Genomic DNA, 20,709 nt, shown 5'->3' with positions numbered 1-20,709 from the left:
TAACAATATGTGTACAGGGGTCCCTAACGCATCGGCACACCTCCAATTCAAAAAATAATACTGAACGGGCATCAACAAATAGTAGTTTTAGATTATAGCGGCAACATAGAGACTTTTATGAAGCCGCCACCTAATCTTTAAGCAGCTGATGGCAAGAACAAAATTTCAATCATTTGCTGACAGTACAAACCGATCTTAGAACTCGAGAATTTAAGACTTGATGTCTTAAAAAAGTAGGCCATTAACTTTGCTATTTAATGACGAGAAACTAAAAATGTTTCTCGGTAGCCTAATAGAGCAAAAACTTTGTTCTAGAGAACGAGAATTATATTAAGGATCACAAAGGAAAGACCTTTAACTAATGAAGAAAAATTTTATGGAAAATGGTTGTATGAAGATTTTGCGAAAAAAGGCAGAAGGCGAAAAATTCAGCTGCGAAGAAAAATATATTTTGGTTGCTTTATATGTCAAAAAGAAAAGCCAAGGATTCAGCGGGTAATGGCACAAAATTGTGGGTGTGCTTACACACTCACAATTTCGAAGTACCTACCCTTGAATAAACCCCCCCCCCCCCTCTCTCTCACAATAAAATGACAATTTTGTCAAATTTTAATCACTCAAAGGCTTAAGATACAACAGTAAGATTCATCATTTTAATCCATGATTGATAATATATTCAGCAGCGAATGAATAAAATCAAAATAAACGAGACATTGGCGTGACCACTTTAATGATTTTTTTGTTTTTAATTTTACTTTGGTCTGATATTCTAGAAACAGTTATCAAGCAAAACTGCAAATAAAATAAACTCGAAAATCGTGAAAAAGCTAAAAACCTAACTATTTTATTGTAAGTTTGTGATGACCTTTAAGAGCACCCCTCGTATAAGCCCCATCCAAATTAGCCCTCATCTGAAAAGTACCAAGACTTACTCCACGTAGTTCAGGAACTTACTGATGTCTAAGTGAGTAAGTGAAGAGCAAAGACGAAAGTTGCGAAGATCTTTCTTCGAAAGGAGATCTTCTCGTGGAATGCTTCAGAACTCCTTCAACTATTTTTAAATGGCTTTAAAAAAAGCAAACATTTAGTAAACTAAAGCTTTTCGTCTGACACTCTTTAGAGTTTAAAATGTTAGAACATAGATCGAAAACTCTACGCTAGGAAATATATATACCCAGTTGAGGATCGAAATAGGCCAATCAGAAACACGAGCACATGACTGTATAGGTTGACCAATCAGTGCCGCTTGCCTATTAGAATGTTGCCAGTGGAGTCCTAAGGTGAAAACGAACTCCTTTTGTCTACACAGTAACGATTTTCTCGTGCTTATGTAGATAGATTCTAAAACTGCTAGGTGGAACGACGATCGGGCTTTACCAATAATCCGAAACATGTCGCCATTATAGTTTTTGCACAATCTGGGTTTTCTAGTATATGCTGCCTGATAGCAGAATCGCAGGTTTTAGTTGCAATTTTAGATTTGCAAGACCGAGGTGGCTGTTCTCTTTGGGGATGGGTTTTGTTTCTAATATTAGACGGAACATGTTGTTTTATTCTATCCTCCAATCTTTGGGTGGTGCGTCCTACGTAGCCAGAATCACACTGGCACGTAAATTCATATACAACAGAACTTTTTTGTGTGGCAGGAACGCAGTCCTTTTGAATAGACGAAAGAGTTTTCGAGAAATATACGCTAAGAAATATATGGGTATATATATTTCTTAGCGTAGAGTTTTCGATCTATGTTATGACGTTTTCAACTCTGAAGAGTGTTAGACGAAAAGCTTTAGTTTACTAAATGTTTGCTTTTTTTAAAGCCATTTACAAGTTTTGTACCACCAAAAGATTGTTTCAACTATTTTTGTCACACTTCTGTTGATATTTTAAGTATAGAAAATTGAAGCAGTTCCCAAGTTATTAAATTTCCACCAAGGACATTTGACAAAATAGATGTTACATGGCTTGAGGAATATTTGAGAAAATTAACAAACATCTTTCTTCCATATTTAATGCCAGGAAATTGTAAAATAGGTGAAGAAACGTCAATTAACGAACCTTTTCCTTCTCCTCTTTCTTTGGAGGCTGCAAAGGCTCGGGGTATGCATACAGAGATGGCTTTGCATTTGAACGAAATTGTATCTTCGGCATCTGCAACAAAATACATTCATGAGAAATGTGGAGAATGAGATATTTGAACAGGTTAAATACCCAGCTTGAATAGGCATTTAGCAACACTTGACTCAAACCTTTTGCTATGAATAAAATGTTTCGAAAACGTTTTGGCTTATTGGCTTTTAATGACACTGCCGAAAACTGGAAAAACCCTATAAAACTGTTGGTCGCCCATGTCCACTTACAAACCATCGTACTAAAACTGTTTTGGTGAAAAGGGTTTTCACGCCGCGAGGTGATAGTCCGGTTTAAAATACAGAGCGTGTGAATACACTCTTTTTATAAAAACACATTGTATAAGAACACCGAAGCTCGACTTCTTAGATAAATACGAACTAGATAAGAACATAACCAGCCTCCAATTAAGAAAAAAAACAAAAAACGTTTTTATAAGTTAACACTCTTGTTTACAAACAGAGCAGATTTTAACAGCAAGTCATCCAAGCTACTAAACAAGTCATGCCACAAAACATATATATTATATTGTTGTAGAAAAATCAACTCTAAGATATGAAACAACATTAAGAAACACTTGAGTCTCAAATTATCAAAAAATAAGAACATCAAGCCTCGATAGAAATTATCTGGTTTATATAAAAGTGCAAGGTATGTTTCAGGACTTTGAGAGGTACAGAGGTTTGGCAGTGTGATGCAAGGGAACTACAGAGGGCAAGAGTGAATGCAAGTATTCCTTGGCACTGTATACTTGCGCATTCCTCATCCTCATTTCTATACCTGAGATACAGGCAGTATACCAAAATATACTCTTTGGCTTAAAAAATGAAAAACAACAAGAAGGTTAAAACGTCGGGCAAAGATTAGAAAGAGAGAAGGTTTTAATTAGTTCTATTAAATCGAAAGTACTAAAGAACTGCTTACAAAGACACGCGACTAATGGAAAAAACCATTCGACATACTAAACAGAAGTGCAAAAGCGTTTGAAATGCCCAAGCCGACAGAAAATGGGCTCGTTACTCTGTATCAAGTCTTTGCTAGAGAAAATAATAAAAAATATGCCTGGCGGGGACATGTTTCATCCCTGTTTGGTATCGGCCTACGGTTCTTTTGACTGCGAAAAAAGTCAGTCTAGATCTTCGGTCACTTATCTCGAGAAAAGAGACTGATCCTTATTAGGGAAACGCCGATAATGTCCAGTTTGTTTTTTTCCCATGGATAAATAGAAACCTTAACGGATGACAGAGTTTGTCACTGAGGCGAAGCTGCAACTTTTTAGTACGGTAGACAAGCATAAAGAAAGGTCGATGGAGTTGCATTGTACAATCACTGACTTCAGAAAAACAGCTTGTGCTTGAAATTTAACACTATGAACTTTCCAATTCGAGTGAAATAAGAAACTTTATAATGTCTCGGAACTATGTTCACAATTTAAAGAAAATTTCTCAACCTAAAAATGTCTTCAAAATCTTGTAATAGATCATTGTAAAAGGTGGTTGAACACAGGGAAAATGTTTTGAATTAGTAGTGAAATTTTCTTGCAGAGTCATCTAACTCTGCTCAACCAGTCCTGCATTTCTCAATTTAGAATAAGCACAGTGTGTTCAACAGGGCAAACTACCAACATTTCTACGAATTTCCCCTCTAAATTCAATAACTTATTTATAACAATTTCAAAATAGCAGCAAAAAGTTTGAAATTCTGAAGCAATAAAACGGAAACGGGTTTTAACCTCCAATCCATTCTATGAGAATTTTTAAATTTGCAGAAAAAGCTTCTCGAAATTTTCTCTTATAGTGTTCTTTTAAAGCATACTTTCAAAATGAATGTCTGAATTGACAAGGTCTGGTGCTTTCTCTGTTAATACACACCATGCTAAAAACAATGAAATCGCAGTTTAGGTTGTGTTCTGTCCATTCAAAGAAGGGGCATATATAGACCGGAATCTGAACTGGAGTCACTTCCATAGCTATTCTCCCACGCACCCAGTGCTTATTATCATCTCTCCGTCTATTAATTTTTTAGTTCTCTATTTAAGTGGATACAATAATTGAGATGCAGCACTTATGAAATTAAAGTGCTGCGCGAAAAAGGCTGTCTTTTGCGCCATCTGCAGCATTAAAAAGCGTAGGAAGGATCATAAATCGACCTTTTGCTGTACACATGGAACGTCTTTTTCATTTATTTGAATCAAGTTCGTAAACTTTTGAAACCCGTTCACATGCTTTTTTAATAAGGAACCACTTTACAAGGAACCTTAATGTACAAAGTGGAAAAAATGAACGAACCGTTAGTACTAAAGTTAAAAACCCTAAGAAAGTTTTCAATTTTGAATTTTGTATCCTTGCAAAAATCAAGAATTAAGGGAGCGGTTCCATTGATTTGGAGTCAAAATCACACAAATTGTGTTTTAAAAAGGTACCTATCGAGCGTTTAACTTACCCTCAGTCATTTCAGCAAAAACAAAGAGTGTTTTTACTCTCCCCTTGTTTCTGACCTGGCTTGAGTGATTTTCCCTGATTCTCTTTAATTTTGAGCCCCCTATTGTTTCTCTCGTTTATCAGGGCCTATCTTACTTGCAAAAAAGGATACACAACATGTTGAAATTCATGATCGTGAACAAGATAGATGCCATGATCTTGAGTCTGCGGTTATATCTAATGAAATAAAGTTATTTGTTATTTCCGTTCCTTTGGACCAAGAGGATAATGAAAAAATATCCAATTTTCTTTCAAAAGACAACAACAAAATTGAAGCCGCGGGGGGCGTAACGCGTAGGGAAAAACAAGTTTGATCAACAACCCACCGGGACTCTCGAAAAAATAAGAAGGAAGTGTCTCAAATAGTGGAGAATCAAATTAAGGGTTATGTGATTATCATGGTCATACAGAGACATGATTTTAATACGCCAGACATCTAGCTGGGACTGGATGACGCTTTCAGACCTCCCTCTAATTCGTCTTGTGTATTAAAGTCAGAGCGTTGGACTAGCGATGCAAACAAGAAAAAATAATATTACCGCAAAACAGTGACGTCATAGAAATCTAAATTCTATAGCATGGCACTGAAGTTAGGAGACTTGTGCTTTACCTAATTTTAAGCTTGGGACAAAAATACATTTTTAGCTGGATAAACGATTTACACAGTATGATTAAAATAAAAAGTGTGGTTATTGTGCTATGTCAATGTGGAGTTACCAAGGGTCTCACAAATCCCAAAAGCTTCGAAATCCTATTCTTTAGTAAATTTCGGCAATTTATATCGACAAAAGAGCCGCACTGAGGACATCAAAAAATGGTTCTCTATGCCGATATTTTCTATCCATTGATTGGGCAACACACAATCAAGGAGTGCCTCAAGAGTCAATACAAGGACCACTTCTCTTCAACCTTCATGAATTTGTCGAGCATCAAGTGAAGGCACCGTGTGTACCTTTCCAAAATACACTCATTTTTTATAAGAAACTGGCTATAAGAAACGAGTACTGGACAGTCAGAAAAAATTAAGAAACTTCAGTACTCGAAGCAAAAAAATTAAGAAACAATTAAATCGTGATAAAACTGAGAACAGCGAAATTTTGCAAGATCCAGGAACAAGATTGCCCTGTTGGCCTAGAACTTAAGGCACAAGGGAAAAAATATACGTCCCACATCTAAATACAGCATCGGAACGGAAGCGAATCTCTTGACGTGATAAAAAAGGTCACGAACATTTTATAACATCATTCATGACATCATAACTAAGAAACTTATAAGAAACAATGAGTATTGAAATTTCCAGAACATTGAGAAACTGGAGTATTCAACATCGACCTTTGTTTCTTATAAAAAAAATGAGTGTGGCCCATTATTTCGATCATGAACAAACAATTTGGCAAGATTCATAAATGAGTACAACTTAATACAAATAAATGCAAAGAATGGTTCTTTGGAAGTTAAATTATTGCAAATCTATCAAAACTCCAGTAGCCAATTTCCGAGAAAAAGAAACGAAATACTGCGTGTTTGCAAAAAAACTGTGACGTATTAATCATTACAATATTTATCAAATAGAATTTGAATCACATCGATACAATGTACAAAAGTGTGTTCAATAATTTTAAAGTGATTTCCTAAACAAGGGACTGCTTTGTTACTGAAAGCGACTAAACACGACCTGCCAAGGCATTATGAAAACCAAAGTATAATAGTATGTAGGGGGAAAGGTTGTCTGGCGGCCTAGAAACCAACAAACAAAACTAAACGGTCTTACACAGTCACGAGTAAAAACCTTAAAATACAAGTTCCAACAAGCACCAAGCATAATTCTTTACACTTACTGTTTGGTTTAGACACTTCCTACAGAGGAGTTTCGAGAACCCTCAATGGGGGTGTCTTGCCCTACCACTGAAGCCAAGACCGCTTATCCATTTTATTGCCCTTCCTATAACGAGCATCCCAGTTTTTCCTGTACTATTAAGCAATTTTTTTCGTTTATGAAAAAAAAATCCTTTTCTTTTACCAAAATCATGGGAATATACCTTTTGTTCATGGTGGAATAGGGCTTCAGAAGATCAGAACCGAGGCTTGTTATAAACTAACACAGTTCTCCACGGACTCTGACGTGAAGGATGAGGGTGAGAAAGCGGAGTATAACGAAAGGGGTAATTTCATCTTGTTCCCTACAGACTTTTGCAATCCGTGAGTCAGGATATTCCATACGAAGTCAAGCTCATCAAGACAGAAAAGTTTCTGAAATACACGACCATTTAAGAGAATCACTGCCTGGAAGGCAGTAGATATCTATGCTGAGAAAGCTGTTCTAGGATGAAACTGAACAAAAGCAGTTCATGTATTAACCCATTAGTTGTCGAGTACATATTCGAGGGTTTTCTTTTCTCATGTCCATCACTCACACCACACTGTCTACAACGTCAAACGCTCCAAACAAATTAATCTAAAAATGGCCAATGTTCCTATAATTTCAATATAGAATTACATTCAGTTATGTAAATTTACTCCTTTTTCAAACATCAGGCACACATCTTGTCAATTTGTTGATGAAAACAGATCATCAATGTACCAAAGGTCAAAACTAGATTCTCACATCACAATAAAGAACATGCTGCGGTCGCATAACTTTAACATTTCAAATCGACTATTCCTACAAGAAAGACAGTCATAAATTTAGCACTGAAAATTCTCTGCCGTTATTCATATATGCACGCTCAGCTGACATTGTCTTCAAGATGGCCTCTTAAATTGTTGCTACTTATTTTTAGTAACTAATCACTACTGAACCGAAGGCATTTGTTTAGCCAAGCTGATAACAGAGTACCCTGGGTACCAGACTCACTGTATATTAAATAAAATAGATTGTTTTATATAGTGAGTCTGGTTCCCAGGGTAATAACAGAGCAACGAAGGTCTTGATATTTTCTTGGCTTTGCTTTCTTTGTATACTTGAAGCATTAAAATTTTTATATATAGATAGATCGTTCTTATTTTAAAAAATGATCGAAAACAAATGCAGGCTATACTTTCTGTTAATTTAGTGTCTTGCAAAAGTCTTAAATGAAAAATGACATATTTTATTATTGTTTCTGTTGTTGTGACAAACTGCAGTTCAAGCATTTAAGGTTTAGGTTCTACAATCCACACGCAATTCCACACGCAAATCCACACGCAAACACGAAAGACACACAGGCAATTCTACAATCCTTGCCAAAATTGTTGGAACACTTGCGCAAAGCTGAAGCTTTTTTTTGAAAAATCTCCCCCTACCCCCCATTACAATGTTGTTCAATTGGGCTGTTTTGATCCTGAAGGTAAAAATTCCTTCACTGAAAGCTGTATGAAAGTATTGAGTCAACGTTGTAACTTGACTAGGGCAGCTATGTAGAAAATGATCATTGCTCCTAACAGGCATAAACAAGACGAATATTATAGCCTGAAAAAGGTTGGCATGTGCGACTGGCACGATCGATGCCTGACTTGTTAACCTAGAAAAATGGATGAGTGGGGATGTGGATAACGTTCAAAGTCTACATGATGGTTCAGCAGTTCATTGTCAGTTAAGCGATACATACACATTTTACTCAAGTACAAAGTCAGATCCAACACATTGCATGGGATTAACCCGTGTTTTGCTGGATACGAAAACGGAGAAAATAGAGAAAAGGGGAAAACTACTGTTCACTCAAAAACGTGATCTACGAAATACGGTGCATATCAAGGTGCCTTACAAATTTACTAAGCTTTAATCTATGGTGCATGAAGAAAGGAACGTAAAATCGATATGGAAAATGAAACTGCTTCCAAATCTTTTCCGAATATCCCACCTTAAGATAGACATTAAGGTTAAGGTTAGAATTGGTGCATTTTCCAAGTTGCGTGTCATTTCCTGCAAGAGTCCTTTTATGACATCATTTGATATGAATCCAGAACAACTGATAAGAGGCCCCTTTGTCCACACAATATTATCTAACCCAGAACAGTTCCAAACACTACTAGTCACAAAGTTCATCCTAAGCACCAGTCTATCTCTGGCTATTTTCAAACCACTTATAACACACGTTGGGGTGAAAAACATTGTTCTGAACACTTCTGAACAATTTTCTATGGATTTCGAAACTATCTAAGCTCTTCATGTTCATTTTCACTTTGTGCTTTCTTTATACCTCAGGAAATTATTTTCATGAAAAACACAATAATTTGCAAAAAGCTTGAATCTATTTGTCAGTCACTAGAATAAATAACCATAGTTGTAGAATATATCATCAGACATGTGGCAGGGATCAAAAACTGACAAATGGATTGACTGTCAGTGGGACGGAAAGAAACAAGTAAGGCAAATTCAGATCAGAAAACGTTCGTTCATGGGAGATTCTATATCACAGAACAATACATATTGAGGCTACAGGGTGAACACCTGACGTGCGGAAAACCATTTCCAGAGATTGCTCGGCCCAGACTCCTTGAAACATCTCTTTAGCAAGCTTTTGCTAAAATCTGGGCAACGGCTGAGCATTTGAATTCACAAAAACAAACACAAACCCGTCCGGAAAAAAACCATTCGCTTGCTGAGCATCACAATGAAGCATAGAAGCGCAATTAGGAGTAATCCTTGGATCCATATGCGAAAAAACTAAAGGATTTTGGCCAGGATTGTTCAATTACTCGTCAACCCGAAAGCTCCATAGGCCGTAAACGGGATTAAGAAGCTGAAATGAGATTTACATGCATTTCTTTTCAAGGCCACAAGTATATGAATTTAGCAATTGTTGTGACACTCGCTTTAAGGTCTAAATTGATTCATATTTTAAGGAACAGTATGCGATAACCTCAAAGATTTAATCAATTCACAAGGAAATAACCGCCACAAGGCAAGGGATTAATATTTGGAGAAAACAAGCTTGACAGCCGTAAGCATTTACACAAAACACGACAATTTCGTAAGGCAGTAGAATATATTTAGCCCTTAAAAAGTTTGGCCCCAATCAAGAACTATATCCTACAACACAATGAGATCTCTCTTCAAGCGGCAGGGCAGCTTGAAAACAGTAAGTACTGGGGTTGTTGTGAGGTCGCCCAGACCCCCAGCCACAAAATTAAGCCTATTCAATGAAACCGTACCCGCGCTTGAATTTTCTGAGGCTGGATTGTTCTTCAATTGTTCTTGAGTTAATAGGGTGTAAGCAGTGTGATTGCTAGCTTTTTCGCTCTAGGGAGGTGTTCAGGGCTCATTTGCCAACGAAGTGAGCGAGACAACCTCCATTTGCCAACAAGTTTGAATATTTACTGAAAAAGCACCCACAAACAGTAAAATTTTCGTTTTGAGATAAAACGCTTGTTCTTAATTTGTTCTTAACTTTTGACCAATTTTGAGGCTCGTGTTCTTATAAAATACTTCTTATAAAAAAAGAGTGTATTCTAGGTATGCATAGCGAATTTGCCTTTAACCAAACAGGTTTGAACAATATAATCCCGATAACTCAAACCTCTTGCAAGCTTGAGACGAATAAGGGGACTGTTCCCAAAAGTCTAAATTCAAGCAGAGGAGAGAGAGAAATTTGTTGGCTATAAAGTCAAGGGTTTTCAGCGTTTTCCTTAAAAGACTAAATTGCCTTGTACTTTCTACAGGATAACAGAATACGGAGCGGTGGTAGCTTTTCTATTACCTGAAATTTATTCGACTAATCCCGATACTTTTATGCCCCCCTCTCTGAAAGCCACGACACGAGCTTTGAATTTCACGACACGAATTTCTGGCTTGGCACATAAAGCTCGTGGACACTTCGGGCATCCGTTGCCAAACCGCAAATAAATCAATTTTGCCAGCCATGCTTTTGAGAACGCGTTTGATCTCAACATGAACCGTGGCTCAGTGACGTCACAATCGACAATTGATCGGAAGACGAACCGTCCGAGAGAAGGCTGAACGGATAGGCGGGGCATGAGTAAACAACAGTCATATTAATTTCCTTTTTCAAAGAGACTTGTATAATCCTAAAACGAGACGATTATGTGGCCGGATGAATTGGTCATTCTAAAAATAAGGATTGTTCCACTTTCGGATCATTTCGTAATTGGTTAGTATTATGTCACGTGATTTTGAACACAAAACATCCAGTAGTAGGTGGTACGACTCTGTGTGGAAGAAAACCAGAGGAAAAAGAGGTATCTTTCGTGGTGAAAAGGCAAACAGGTTCTTATAACACACTGTTAATATGAAAGAAATACCAAAATTAACTACAGTAAAATAGTGTGGGTGTAGCCACCCATTCCCCCTCATATATCAGCCCTGATAACATGCTTGGATTTACGTCAAATTTCTTCTTACTTCGCTATATCTCCTATCATAACTCAACTTCTAAGGATGGTTGCAGCAGCTAGTTTCAAAGAAAGATACCAAAGGCTTTGATGGATCCAACAATTCAACTTTACATGAAATCTACGTTTACAATTTTTTACAGTTATCAATCACATCTATATTTCAACTATTGTGAGAACCAAGCTCACACGAATACATATATTGACAGGCATATAAAATCGTCCCAAACAATTCTCCATATATTTAGAATGCTGAAAAATCAAATCGATTATTAGCAAGAAGATGCTGCTAGACAACTAACTGGTTTGAGCAAACTGTACAAAATCTTAAATAACTAGTGCACTGCACTCGAGCGTTAGGAAAAATGAAACCATATCTATTGGGCCTAGATCTAAACACTGTATATCAGCAGGATAGTGGGAAGGATGCAACTCGGATAGACACAGTGCATGGCGTTATTCAACAACAGCTTCACAAATTACCATAGTAACCTTTTCTTGAAGGCAAGTTGAGAAAGGCAATTTCTCATAAATATGCGGAGGAGCATAGGCTTGAAGGGAGTACGGGGGCGCGAACGCTTACATTGCTCAGTAGGTCATGTAACCACAAGAAACATAAAGGAAATTGTTTGATTACAACGTTCACAAAACGTCAATTCACCGAACAATTGACAAAATGGTTCTGTTATTATACTGCCTTCGAGGGTGATTTGGTTTGTGAAACGAAAGTAATTGTATGATGTCTGGTCTGTGTATTTCACAATATCCCTTATATCTAGTAGGTCCTAAAGACGGTCTCAACGTAAAGGCAGCATTCGAAGCAGTTTCGCTTTGAAAATCCACCATGTTTAACATATATATGCTCTCATGAAAGATCCTAAGACACATTACTACACACTCATAGAACACACATCATGTTCAAGCACTTTTCAAAATGACAAAAAAATGAGGGACAAATTTGCATAGAGATCTAGAATAACCACATTCTGAAGTTAATTCCTAATTTACTTTCTAAATTTGAGGGATTAATGCAAAATAATAATTAAATCAAAGAAAACTTCTGCTTTAAATAAATTCATTTCAACTTTATTCATTCTAAGGAAGTATGGGTTAACAAATAAATTACTAGCAACTATAGCTAATTCAAATAAACTTGATAATTTTACACCTTAGAGTCCCAAGAACAGGAGCGGATAATGTCATGCGACACCTCGATTTAAATCCTTGGACAACTGGGCAGGTGTACATAGAATGCAAGACAACTAAAATGAAAGGTTGTGACCATACACGAGCAGGTATCACAACTTTAGTCCCCATTTGAAGCCAGCCGTGTACAAACAGCCCCATTCAATTCTCGTTTAAAGCTTTTCACTTAATTTCTGCCAAAAGCCAGAATTGCTGTTCTTTGATGTTAACGTCTTCTGTGGCAGAGTGCCAAAGCCCTGAAGGTCTTGGTGCCCAAGCATGAAAGACATTAACTACTCCTACATCAACTTACGTAGGAGGGACTCCCTCATTTCTGACAAGAAGAGGTGGGTTGGAGTTTGCCTCAAAAATTGAGAATAAGCACATACGGGTTACTGAGGACGTAACATTACTGAGGCTACATATGTTACTTTATAATTTTACAGCTTTACATAGATACACACAATTATATGTCGATAAATTTTTCTGTTCCATATGGAGTGTTGGAAAATTTCGAAAATGGAATTTTGAAAGGTGGACTTAATGCCCAAATACCTTCAATATGAAGCATTGTAAATTCTATACAAATGATTCAGTTCCCCAAGTTATTGATTAGAAAAAAAACTAGTTTAAGCTAATAGGTAAATTTTTCTTAAATATTCTCGCTGGAGGGGTTTCTTTAAAATGCTGTTGTAAAATGGTACAAATAAAAGCAACTCCATAATAATCGTGGAATAATTACATGGGGGAAACAAGCAAAATTCTTACCAGGATCTCAAATTAGCCGATCTGTATCAAAATCTACACCCAGACGAATAATTAAGCTTCTAACGATTTTCTCTCTAAATTCAAATAAATACTGGATTTAAGAAATCGTGGGTATGGATCATTCATCATCATAAAAATAACCTTTCTCTGTGCTTCATCGAAAATAGACTTCTTCGGCGATTTTAGGGCTTCTTCGATCTTTCTTCTTTCTCGATAATCCAAATTTACCTCGTGTTGTGAATCAACTTTCACATAAGTCCTATATAATCGTCTGGCCTTCGCTGAAACTCTGAAACTGGATCGCTTAAACTCTTCGCAAGCTCGCCAAAATAAAATGCTTTCTTCGCTATGCTCCTCTTTTAGGAACAGTAAAAACAATTCATAACCGATGGGATGACTGAGCAGAGAGCTAAAATTCTCCTTCCAACAAAGAATTTCTTCACAGCCTGGTTTACGTTTTCGGTTTTGATTTAGTCGCGATCTGTCTCGTTCACCAAGAGCAAGCGTGTCTGACTCCGAAAATGCTCTTCTTTTACTCATACTTGACGAACTAATGTCTGTTGAATGAGCAAATTCTGAATCCGAGGGAACTGATGGCCTTCTCGTCACTCTTCTCGGCGTCATCTCAGAAGAACTGAAATCGGTATCCCCGGAGTCTTCAGGATAACTTCCTGGAAACCTGTTGACAGTGCTTTGTCTTGCTCCCATAATACACTTTCGCTCAAAATGTGTGTTATTTAATTGACTTGCCACATTTATAGCCACAATTTGATAAGCACATGTAAATTTAAGGGCTCTGTCCTAATTTGAAGCTTGGATTTCTAACTGCAGGTCAAGAGTAAATAAACACAAGTTATTGCGACATCCACAAAAACCTTCTTCGCACGGAGAATTTATGAAATGATACCCTCCTTTTACTGCACGTTTACCTCTACGACGATGCGTCCAAATTCTGTGAATTCAAAACTCTTTCTCGTACAAACGCAGCCACCCGTGATCGGTGAATTGTATTTCGATTTAAATATCTTTGACAAACGCGAGTTTCCTCTTTCTCTATCGCACTCGAGCGGACGTCACATCCGACAAGCAATCAGATGCTTATATTTTAAAATCGAAAGAACACGGCTATTAAAATTCTACCACAAACCACCTAAAACCTGTTATATTCAGCGCAAGCAAATTTTGCACTCCCTCTGAGATATACCTGGTCAATATTTGAAGTTGTCTTTGATTCGCATAAAACAGAGTCGACTGACCCTACTCGCCTCGTGCTCTCTTATCGTGTTCAATTTACTTCCCTTGTGATCTTATCACAACTCGCAGCTTATCATGTGGTATATTGTTCTCCAGATATGGTCTTACTACGCGCAGGTAAAAACGCACGAAACCACGGAACACAAAACCCGCTAGACAGTGGCCAGGAAGAAACAAAGGGCTTACCAAATGCTTTTTGTTTGCATTGTGGGGCGCGGGGGCAAAGGCACGGTGGCTGGGGGCAGCGCATTAAAGCCCTTGGCAAACACGAAACTTTCTTCACGGTAATAGAAAATTTCAGAAATTTCGCAACTTCGCGGTGGAATAAATGGGAAACCTTTATCTATAGTTCCCCCTCAAAAAACTAACTTCCATTACGCCCCTGATCATAAAATGTTTGCTAGAGAGATTTATTTTTCTTATAAAATGTTTTACCCAGCATTAAAAAAAAACCATTTCTCCCTTTTGTCTTTTTTATTGAAAAATTTGCCATTGCATCCAAATACACTTCCCCCAGCTTTTAATAAGAATCTTCGCACCAACCAACTTTTGATAAGTTGCGAAATGTAACTATTTCTTGCTTAAAGATAATACACACTTCGAAAAGATAATGTTTATGTGTAACCTTGATAAACTTAATCTGAACGAAACAAGAGGAACATCAAATGGAACCACAAGAAAAATCACGGTTGAAATATGAGACTAGCTCTAAAAGGCATTAAACATAATAGTGATCGTAATTTGTACTTGAATGTTTAAACAAGGTGAAGGTGTATTCACGTATCCTGTTCTTTGGTATTGGGCTTTCTCAACATCTTTGATTTATAATAATTTTCGCTACTGATAGGTTTGTGACACTACATCGTTCCCATGGCGAATGTTTTTAACGAGATCTTTTGGGAGGGAAACACGATGTTTTAATTTAGCTTCCTTCTACTTGGGAGAGGCAGATTCAGGTAAAGAAACATCTTGAGCCCAGTGACCTTAAACAACCTTTAACGTAGGAACCAGGGAGAGGGGGCACGCGCCCGCCACTTTTCAGAAACAGTGGTTAAGTACCTTTTTGCAGCTTACTGAAATGCCCCAATTGTGACGACATATGCTCCCCTCCCCAGTTTTGAAATGCTTCCTAATCTTATGCCAGTGACATAGCAACGAGTGTTGGTTTGGGGGCCTGTTACACTATAGCAGCTTCACAGCCTGGGCCGTACTTTCGCCTATGATCTAAACAACTGTTTATACAATGGTTTTTAATCATGAAATTGGATTTCAGTATTCATTGTTATTTTTCTTCAAAAATTCTAGAATTCCAAAGAATTTTCTCAAATTTTCGGTTAAAAAATTTCTTAGAAAATCTTAAAACTTTAGAGGTTTGCATAAATGTTTCTACACGCCCTTTCTGTCCAAACATTGATTCAGATCCCATTTTCTTTCGCGACAGTTAACGAAAAGATTTGGACACAGCGTAATTTGCCAGGTATGATAGAAGTTATTTCTTAGATAATCGTTATCAAAAAAAACAGAAATGTGTTTGTAGTCTGGTGTATTTGACGGAGGAACATTTAACAGGTGCAAATAGCCGTGCTGTCCTAGTGCAGGTGCAAAACATGATAAAAAATCTGAGTACAGGTCAATGGTAAGCTGTCCTTCATAAAAAAACACAAATTACAGCCAATTCAAGGTGTGACCTTTTAGATGGGTATAGAGAAAGTTCTCTATAAGAATAAGAGGTTTAAAATTTTGCCATAAACTCCCCTGTGAATTGCTTGTTCAATTGGAATACGCAATCAAAATGATTGAAGCTAATCTATATTAAGTGACATTCTGTCATTTTGAAAGTCTTCTACATTTACGGGACTGGGGAGGAAGTTAAGTTCTTTAGAGTTAGACACTTTTAAGTGAAGGGATGGGGTTTTGCAACCAAAATTGAAATATTAGGCTCTTTGCTTGCCCGAATAAATCAACACCATGGATCGTTTTTAGAATGGGGTGGGAATTGTTTTTAGGAAGTATTAAGGAAATCTAGAAGCAAGGAAATGTCGCAAGATTTCTAGAAACTTGGAAAAGACGGAGACACGCACCAATTGACATCACTTTATTGTTACATTTTAGTGCAATAAAACTTGCATCTCTATGATTCTTTAATTTATGGGATTGAGAATGACACGGAAATTTTCAACTTTCCTGCACAAAATCTTGGACTCAGTTTTAACTGAGTTGGGAAAACTGTTATAGTAATTATAATGACCCCTTGGAGGCAGAGGGCCCTGGGTCAAATGCTCCCTTGCCCTCTGCCCGCTTTTATTGGTGCATACACGCAATAGTGGTGCCACAGGGGAACTAGGGGGACACCCCTAAGTTCTCGGCAAGACCAACTTCGTCTAAACTTGACGAGAAAGTGTTGGGGGAGGGGTAATATTTGGCATCGCTTTTTTGTAATGTAATTCTGTGATTTTCAAGTTGCCTGTTGGTAAAATTTGCGTGCCATGTTGGTAAAGAGGCATTTTCTGACAGTAGAAAGGGCGTGATCTAAAAATTATGTTTTGTTTACACGCCTAGAATTCAACACAAGAGCCAGATTTGTATCGTTCGCTTTGTGAAAAATATTTTTTCCTACCAATAAAAAACTAGCTTGCTATTTTTCTTTAGATAATCTTCCCTTATTGAACAACTGGGTTACAGTCGATGCCAACACTTTTGGAAGACTAACGTCAATTCCCAATGCCAAGTAGACCACTGCTTGATACAACGTTGGTTCCTTATAAAGTTTGTTGTTTGATACATGTTGTTTGTGTGATATCTTCATTAATCAAGAATCAAAACATCGTTTTTTGGGGGGGGGGGGGGAATAGGAGCAAAAGCAGTAGCATGTATAGACAACGAGAAAGGAGACAGTCGCTCGGTACTCAAGAGACCTTGGAGAGGCATCGTAGAAATTGGTGTAACGCGTCTCATGAATCATAATAGAAGTAGCGGTATTTGATCTGGTATCAACCGCAGCCACTTGCTGCCGTCTAACCAAAGTCAAAACCTTGAAATGCCTCCTCTGTCTTTGCAGCTATTCTGATGAAACATGACGCAGAGACACCCAAAATTCAATTAGCTTTTCAGTATAAATTTACAAATAATCCAAAATGAAATAAATACGATTTTAACTACGATGGCAACAAAACTATGTAAATCCTTGAACACGTTCACAAAATTGTAACGCCCTTCTCGTTTTCTTTTATCAAAAACCTAGTCTCAACCTCGATGAGATTTTTCTCTTGACCCACAACTGTTACGCGCTGGGCAATCAATCCTGTGCATTGCCATGGATGCCAAACTAGCAATGCATCTTTTGTCGGATTCAGTCTGGCAAGCTAGCATTCAGATAGACATAATACATGACCCGTAGCTGATGCCACGGTATTAAACAACTATAAGAGCGACACCAAAAATCTCCAAGCAGGAACAGGTAGGGAGCAAAGGTTACCACGGGGCGTCTTAAATAGTGACAGTGGGCTTGTTAGTAAAAGGCTTCGCTTGCGGCGTTAAATTTTCCCCGAGCTTTGTACAGACTAAGATTGGGCAGGAGGAAAACATTTGTCATTTGTCACAAAATATTGACATAACCATATAAAAGAGAATATGACAGTATAGGGACGGAAGCTCTACGAATTTTTCTGACTGGAGAATCAGGGCTGCCGCTGAAATCCAATGAAGCCTCGGTACCACGTCGAGGTCTGTTTTGCCAAAGGTGCGCTAGCTTGTAGCTTGGCAATTTTTTCCAAATTAAGTCACTTAGGTTTGATGAATGATGAAAACATACAATTGAGAAGTTTCGAAACTGTGCAAGAAACTTTCACCACAAAACTTATGCTAAACCGCAAGAAACCAACTACCAGTTGCAAACTGGCACTCAAACTCAATGTCGTATTTGTACTTTAATAAAAGTTAGAACAGAAAATTTTTTTCAATATAGAGCTACGTTAGAATATAGTTTGATGATGACTGGAGGGTTACAAGATAATGAGTTTTCAAACAGACCTTTGGACTGGAAAGACAAGTTAATCGGAATGAAAAAGACCCAATGTCACCTTTTGAAATGTTCAAGACAAAACCAGTATCTTCTGGTGGCTTACTCACTGTCACGATCAATGTGGTGGATCTGGACTTAATCAAAAATACGAAAGCATTATGAAAAAAGCAGAGAGGCATGGCATTTCCGGGCTGCAGTGGCTGGTGCCCCTTGATACTTTCTTTAACATGAAACGTTAATTTATGCGACAACCTGTGGGGATCCATTGTACTAAATAGGCCATTCTGCCGACCTCCACCCCCCCCCCCCCAAAAAAAATATTAAAAAGCTCGCCAGAGGTATGGGAATAACTTTGGAATTGGGAGGCACAAGCAGGCAAAAAAGGACACCTCCATTACCTGCGATTACACATTGATCCTTAACTAAATAGTGGGGACAATTGCCTCTTTTAATCTGCCCCCGACCAACAAGAGGTGAATTCTTTTTCCATGCTATTGTAAGTCAATATCTTACCTCTGTCTTTTTATAGGACCCATGACAGACAACTAACTACAAAAGGGCTATTACGGCTTCGAAGCAAGGAAACGCTGTTTACTACCGATTTTACAATAGGAGCACTGTCTTCCCACTTTCAGTTGGGTTGCTCGAAACGGGGGGCAAATCACTCCATGGGAACCACGTGCGTCTTTGGTGGAAATCTTATTGTTTTATAATAAGTCCCTGGAAATCCTAGAAAAGTTTTTTTCCGAAACCTAGTACACTATTTACAAGAGTGAACTGCCCCTTGGCTCGAAGCCTAAAGCTTTAATTCACGACAATCCTTAAGAAATTCTGAGCTAAAAGTGCTTAACCTCTGTTGACGGAAACCCCAAATACCGGACATCTGAAGAAGTATCCTTAAGACAACTGTTTGTAAAGTATAAGACTTAATATGATTATACAAACATTTTATAATTTCCTCCAATGGAAAAAAATAGTATGCCGCAGACGTCACGGAAAAGTGATGTAATACAGACACAAGTCATCTAGATGTGGTACGCCTCAACGTCCCCACATAAAACGAAATGGACAAATATGGGTCAGCATTGTGTCATTTCAGCTAACTGCCAAGTTTGTGGTGTGACATCAACGGGTTTTGTATCAAACTATATTTTCACGTGCCAAAAATAGATTTGTAGAAAATGAGGCCTGCCTCCGTTTCAAGCTTTTTGTTCGCGTGCGTACACTGCGACCAAGCGTACGGACGCGAGAAGTGCAGTAGTTTCTCAGTAGTTTCTTTAACAGAAAATATGAGACAGGTAAAACTTTCTGTCTTTAATACTGATGTTGAACTACAAAATAAAGCGTAAAGGATCATTAGAGATTTGACACAGATGCAGCGTGTTTGAGGCTCTTTCTTCGAATCTCACGGCTAGGGTTGAGCTGGCTGTCATTTTCCCATGATCTCACAGTGATAATTCATAAGTTTATTTCAATAGAGAGCTTAAGCTGGCAAATGGGAAAAGGACTAACATGTCGGCTGCCCTCGCCATTCTCAAGAACTGATGATCTAGGCAAATGTATGGTAATCTCGGTAATCCTTAAACCCTTGCTTTAAATTAAAGATCTGAAAGGCGGGAGTTCAGTCCTTGCTGCTTAAGAAATTTCTCTCTAAGATGTCCGTGTTTAAAACATCTGGCAATGCATCATTGGTTGACGTAATTGCCGATTAGATTCTGATCAAAACATACACTTTTCTATTTCCATAAACTGGGCGTGAAACGAGCCTGCAATCGATAAAGCAGGCCAGAGAAAACTCCTCAATCCCTGTACCTCCAATGATACAAATTTGTGCTACGCGACAAGTAAGTAATCATAATTTGGCTGATTCCAGTATATTACTGGTGCTGTCTGAAAGGAAATTCTTGTGTCAATGGGCATCTATGCCTGAAGGAACACCTCTAAAGGGCGGATACTTCCGTAAGGCGGTAAGATGTTTCAGGTAATTACCCCATACTATCTACCAAAGTCGAATGATGCATTGCAACTATAATGGCAGCTGGTTGCTGATCCGAAAAACAAAAAAACGTCACGGAAAAGCTTCAGTTCTTGACATTTCTTTTATCTAGCATTTTCTACGTGAAATTCTGGATCTTCATACCTAAAAACAGCACTTATTCAAGATTTTTACAACAAATTTTTACAGCTATATCTCATAAAAAGAGCGATGTCACCTGAGACGTATTTTTAAGTCAGATACAAATAGCACCAGGATCCCTGACAAAGTTATCATCAAAATAAATCTACTAGTCCCTACAATAACCGTTCGCTTCTTCACAACAAGGTTTTAATTTGCCAGGGTTTACTGCCAGTACTGTCATTGGAAACCCCTTATCATCAATTAAAGTTCAAGACTCACTTTTTTTTACTTTTTTTTACGGTCATCGAGTAAATTCTTCAGAGGGCTTTTTACACCTTGAAGTTGAGTTTTCTCAATTTCTTATCATAAATCTACTACAGCTGCTTTCCCTCCAGCTTGTGTTATTCAAGGCTTTGAAACAAACA

The 20,709-nt window shown here is 37.7% G+C and overlaps 2 protein-coding genes across 2 annotated transcripts in view; both read right to left on the bottom strand.

Annotated features, from left to right (window-relative positions):
* The window catches only part of LOC135684130 (26S proteasome non-ATPase regulatory subunit 1), a 70,633-nt gene that overhangs the window by 13,126 nt on the left and 36,798 nt on the right, over positions 1 to 20,709 (bottom strand). Inside the window, exon 30 of the mRNA XM_065199537.2 lies at positions 2,056 to 2,148. Coding sequence (XP_065055609.1) covers positions 2,056 to 2,148 — 93 coding nt within the window. The remainder of the gene's footprint in view (positions 1 to 2,055; positions 2,149 to 20,709) is intronic.
* On the bottom strand, positions 10,798 to 15,355 carry LOC148957565 (regulator of G protein signaling 21-like). The gene has a single exon (XM_089114741.1). The coding sequence runs from the start codon at positions 13,596 to 13,598 to the stop codon at positions 12,942 to 12,944; it is 657 nt and encodes a 218-aa protein (XP_088970867.1). The 5' UTR covers positions 13,599 to 15,355; the 3' UTR covers positions 10,798 to 12,941.

This window comes from Rhopilema esculentum, chromosome 21 (assembly GCF_057945365.1).
Source record: "Rhopilema esculentum isolate cy_ngs chromosome 21, ASM5794536v1, whole genome shotgun sequence".
Classification (NCBI taxonomy): Eukaryota; Metazoa; Cnidaria; class Scyphozoa; order Rhizostomeae; family Rhizostomatidae; genus Rhopilema; species Rhopilema esculentum.
Note: the sequence above shows the minus strand (reverse complement) of the source record. Positions and strands in the feature narration are given on the sequence as shown.